Here is a 4582-nt window from a genome sequence, read left to right on the forward strand (position 1 = left end):
TATAGATAGATCTTAAAAGAGCACAATGCTCAAGGCAGACATTCTTTGCTAGTTAAGCTAAACTGTTGTTTGGTTTTAAGATTTCAGGAGATAGTTTTGGTTTAAGGTTTAAGGCTTAAAAATTATCTCAGGGCAATAGTTTAGATATTATTATTATCTCCACCCAGAAGGCTCAGAGATGGTAAGTAACTTGCCAGCAGTCACAAAGCTAGTAATTAACAGCTAGATCCAAGTTCATAAGCTCATCAGTCTGTGTATTTAGCCACTATCTGACACTATACCAATATTTTGCGCCTTGAAGTTTGTAAAACATTAGTCACAGAAGTAATTTACTGGAAGACTGAAAAATGCAATTGCATGTATATTGCGATGCCACCTCAAAACTCCATCCAAAGCTGTGAAGCTGAAATCTATATACAGTACTTATTTTGTAGCTTGTATTTTGTATTTTGAATGATGATACTGAATCTGACCAAAACCATGGGCTATTTTTATTTATAATAGGAAACATCTGTGAAAGCTTATGTTGTTGTAAATTTGATTTAGGATATTGAATAAAAGCAAAATATCTTTTGTAATTACTATTATTCTTTTTAAGGGGCCAGCTGTTGCAGCATTTAGGAAGGCATTGGTCAGTCTTAGTTCAACTTGGCAAGAGAGACATTTAGCAGTGATTGTCTAGATAAATGCAGGCAGGTTTCAGGTTAATTTTAAATTTTTTCTTTAAGTAGATACATTATTATAAGCTGACATAAATGACATAAATATCAAAAGACAGATAATGCTGCAGTTCAGACCCCTAATCAGCATGCTCAGTGAAAATGTAATTGCGCTGCGGAGACTCAGATCTGGGTCTTTATTAATTCTTCTTTTTGCTGGTCACAAAAGTAAATCGAAACCTTTGAAAATTGCCCCAAGAGCCCAGACTACTCAATAACAACAGGATATTTGCTTTTTGTCGAGTAAGGTTTGCCGAGAATTTCTGTGTGTAAGCAGTGACACCACTGAACACAATGTTAGAAATAAGGACAGCTCATGGGCAGCATGAAAATACCGTTTAAAATGGTGGGGCTTTATAAAAGCTTCACCCGAAACTTAATTTAGAACTCTTGCAGACTGGATAACTAGTCAGGCCTCTGCTGTTTTGGCCAGGACATGACTAGAATCTTGATCTTGCACACATAGGTTAGCATGGAAAAAAACATAAAATATGGCCTGTCTGTTTCCTCTTTGTGCAACTAACCACTTTTGTTCAACCAAGCATTTTTAATTCCACTAGAGAATGTGTAGCTTTAACATTTGTAGTCACATCGAGGGCATTTAACGCAGACATCTTACCTGGGTAGCGATCTTTTTCTATGACAGGACTGTTTTCATTACGAACACTATTCCTGTCTGAAGATAAATATTTGGAAGTATGTTTTAAAGTTATATTGCGGCTACAATAATGTTTTAGATTTAGAAAAATCTAAATCTTCAAAAATAACTGTACTGATTTTAACTAGGACTGGTACTGATTTTAAGGTCCCGCTAAGGTCCTTGGTTGGCTCAACTACTAACCTAAAGAAGGGGCAGGGAATGTTTTTAACTCTAATAGGTCCACCACTGTGTAGATCCCAAAGAGGTCAGAAGTCATTTAAGTCACCATCTCCCCTTCTGGGGCATCTTAACCAAGATTCTAAATTGAAGAACAGGCCACCAACTCGTTTCTGGCTATAAAAAAATTTATTTTAAATTTATTTAGGTTGCAAATCCAAAAATGCACCTAATAGAATTCAAACTGGGTATTAAAAAATAATAATAACATTGGACTGTACAGACTAAAAAATAAAAATAGGAAGGAGCTTTTTAGAAGCAAATTTTAACTGCAAGGGAAAATTATCTAGATTTTCTGGGGAAAAATTATAACTCAGTATGAGAATTTTATTTATGATACTCATTAAAACTGGATGTCAGAACAGAAAAAGGGAAAAATTTTCTTCTCAATTCTGAATACCTGTGTGTGGGTGTCTTGCTAAGAATAAGCTCTCTAAAAATGAATAAAGTATTAAGTATACAGTCTGATTTGCCCATTTAACCGTAGTAGCTCATCTCTAAATACAGCCTGTGTGTTTTAAAAAATTTTGTGTCCTCAAGAAGCACCTTTGAAGCATCCAGGAGGAGTTGATCATGACTGTGATAAGCCAATCCCACGGGCTCACAGTGATACAAACAAAGCTGTTCTCTTGCAATAGGAAGCCAAGATGGAAACTTTGGCAAATGTGTCTACTTTTTATAACACAAATTTTTTTTCTACCAAATTATCCCCAAAAAAAGTACTTTTAGACTTGCCGGTGCTTAAAATACAGAGAAAATGGTACTCTTGCTTGTTATCTTGACGGAAGCCGTATTCATCACACCAAGAGTACAACCTTTACCACTGATTGTGGTTAGAGAAAGATGGCCCAGAAATAAATTTAAAATAAACTATCCCCTGTACAGAGCCCTGGTGGCGCAGTAGTGAAGAGCTACAGCTGCTCACCAACAGATCGGCAGTTCAGATCCACCAGCCGCTTCTTGGAAACCCTGGAGGGCAGTTCTGCTCTGTCCTATAGGGTTGCTATGAGTTGGAATTGACTTGACAGCAACAGGTTTGGTTTTTTTTGTCTGTTTGTTGATTCTACCCTGTATGAATTCCATTGAAGTCACAGAGGATTATGTATAGACAGTGCATCGTCGAAAATCCTGAACCATTGCTTCTGCCAAAAGTCAACAAAATGTTGTGCCTGAAGGCTTTGAGGTTTAATATTAAACTTACAAACTTCTAAAAATGTATTTCAATGAGGTGTAGTCCTCATTTACTTAACCAACATTTTATTTTGAAAGGGATGTTTGATAATTCGCAGGCTAATAGCTTGCTGTAGGCATATTAAACTCAAATTTTAACTCAGATAATACCCTTCACCTTACTTCCTTACAGATTAAACACTCAGTCCGGTCTGTGTAAAATTATTGACTACCCAAAGCACTGCTGCCTCTCCCTGTTTCTTGGGAAAAGATAATAGTATAGACCAAAGTAAAGGAAGAGGCTAAGAAGTACACAAGAATAAGAGACGATTTTAGTAAATGCTATAACATGTACAATTTTGCAACAACAGTAATAGCAACGAAAAAATGTGTGTGTGGTTATGTTAGGTAGATATGTATGCATATATGTGTATAGGAAGGCACATATGAGTATATGAGTGTGCATGTAGAGGTGTGTCTGTAGGCATATGTATATACACGTTTGTGTGTACTGCATATATAGTCATTTATGCAATAAAGCACATATGGGCCACAATTACAAATACTTCCTAGACATAACCAAACACCTTGTGGGATTGGTTTACCAGATTCGAACACTTAGGACCATAGTCTCGTGGGACAACTCGGTCAATTTGCAGAACATAGTTCATAAAGATAATGTTTTATATCCTGGTCTGGTGAGTAGTATTTGGGATCTAAGCTGCAACTGTTGGTCTCTACTCATCTGGAGCAAAAGAGAAAGAAGGAAACCCAAGACTCAAAGAAAAAACTAGTCTACAGGACTAATAACCTACATAAATAATGGCTTCATCTATCCTGAGACCAGAAGAACTAGATGGTGCCTGGCTACCACTACCAGCCGTTCTGACCAGGGGCACAATAAATGGTTCTGGATAGAATGAGAGAAATATGTAGAACAAAACTCAAATTCCTAAAAAAGGCCAGACTTACTGGCCTGGTAGAGACTAGAGGAGCTCCTCAGATTATTGCCCTGAGATACCCTATGAGCTTGGAATTGAAGCCACTCCCAGAGGTCACCTTTCAGCCCAATAATAGATTGGTTCATAAAATAAAGAGTATCACCCATTAGTACTGTGCTTCTTTAAATAATCATCCATATGAGACCAAGCAGTCAACATTTACCCTGAAGCAAAGACGAGAAGGTAAAGGGAGGCAAGGAGGTTAAATGAATGGAAACAGAACAACCAGAATGGAAATAATGAGAATGCCGACACATTGTCACACCAGTGTCAATGAAGAAAATGTATAGAAATTATTAAATGGGAACCTCATTTGTTGTGTAAACTTTCACCAAAAACACAATAAAATCTATAAAGTATTTTTAAAAATAATAGCATAATTGGTTTACATACAGAAATCTAATTTATAATGTTCCTTGAATTTTTTCTTTATAGAACACTTAAAAGGAAGACTAGATGACTACATTAAGCTGTGGAACGGCCTAGTGAAGGTATTCCGAAATGAGAGAAGAGAAGGTTTAATTCAAGCACGAAGTATTGGAGCTCAGAAGGCTAAGCTTGGACAGGTAAGAAACACGGGTATCTACAGTGTTAACATTTTGAATCTGATAACCGAAAGATCATATACATTGGAAATTACCCTTACAGTTATTTTTTTTTTTTAATTGAAATAAGACTACTGGCTTCAACAGATAACTTGTGTGTCAGAATTGACTATAATGCTATTTTTCATTAGCATCTGATTTTAAATTGTGTGTGATATATGATGTGCCATATATAAGGAGTGTTCTTTGACCCTGCCTCTTTTTTTTAAG

General features: G+C 36.3%; 1 protein-coding gene across 3 annotated transcripts in view; it reads left to right on the forward strand.

Moving 5' to 3' along the window:
• The window catches only part of GALNT7 (polypeptide N-acetylgalactosaminyltransferase 7), a 157440-nt gene that overhangs the window by 130510 nt on the left and 22348 nt on the right, over positions 1-4582 (forward strand). For all 3 annotated transcript variants that reach the window (XM_004388953.1, XM_023742920.1, XM_023742921.1), the window contains exon 4: positions 4203-4333. In XM_004388953.1, coding sequence (XP_004389010.1) covers positions 4203-4333 — 131 coding nt within the window. The remainder of the gene's footprint in view (positions 1-4202; positions 4334-4582) is intronic.

Source organism: Trichechus manatus, unplaced genomic scaffold, assembly GCF_000243295.1.
Source record: "Trichechus manatus latirostris isolate Lorelei unplaced genomic scaffold, TriManLat1.0 scaffold00225, whole genome shotgun sequence".
In the NCBI taxonomy this organism is placed as follows: Eukaryota; Metazoa; Chordata; class Mammalia; order Sirenia; family Trichechidae; genus Trichechus; species Trichechus manatus.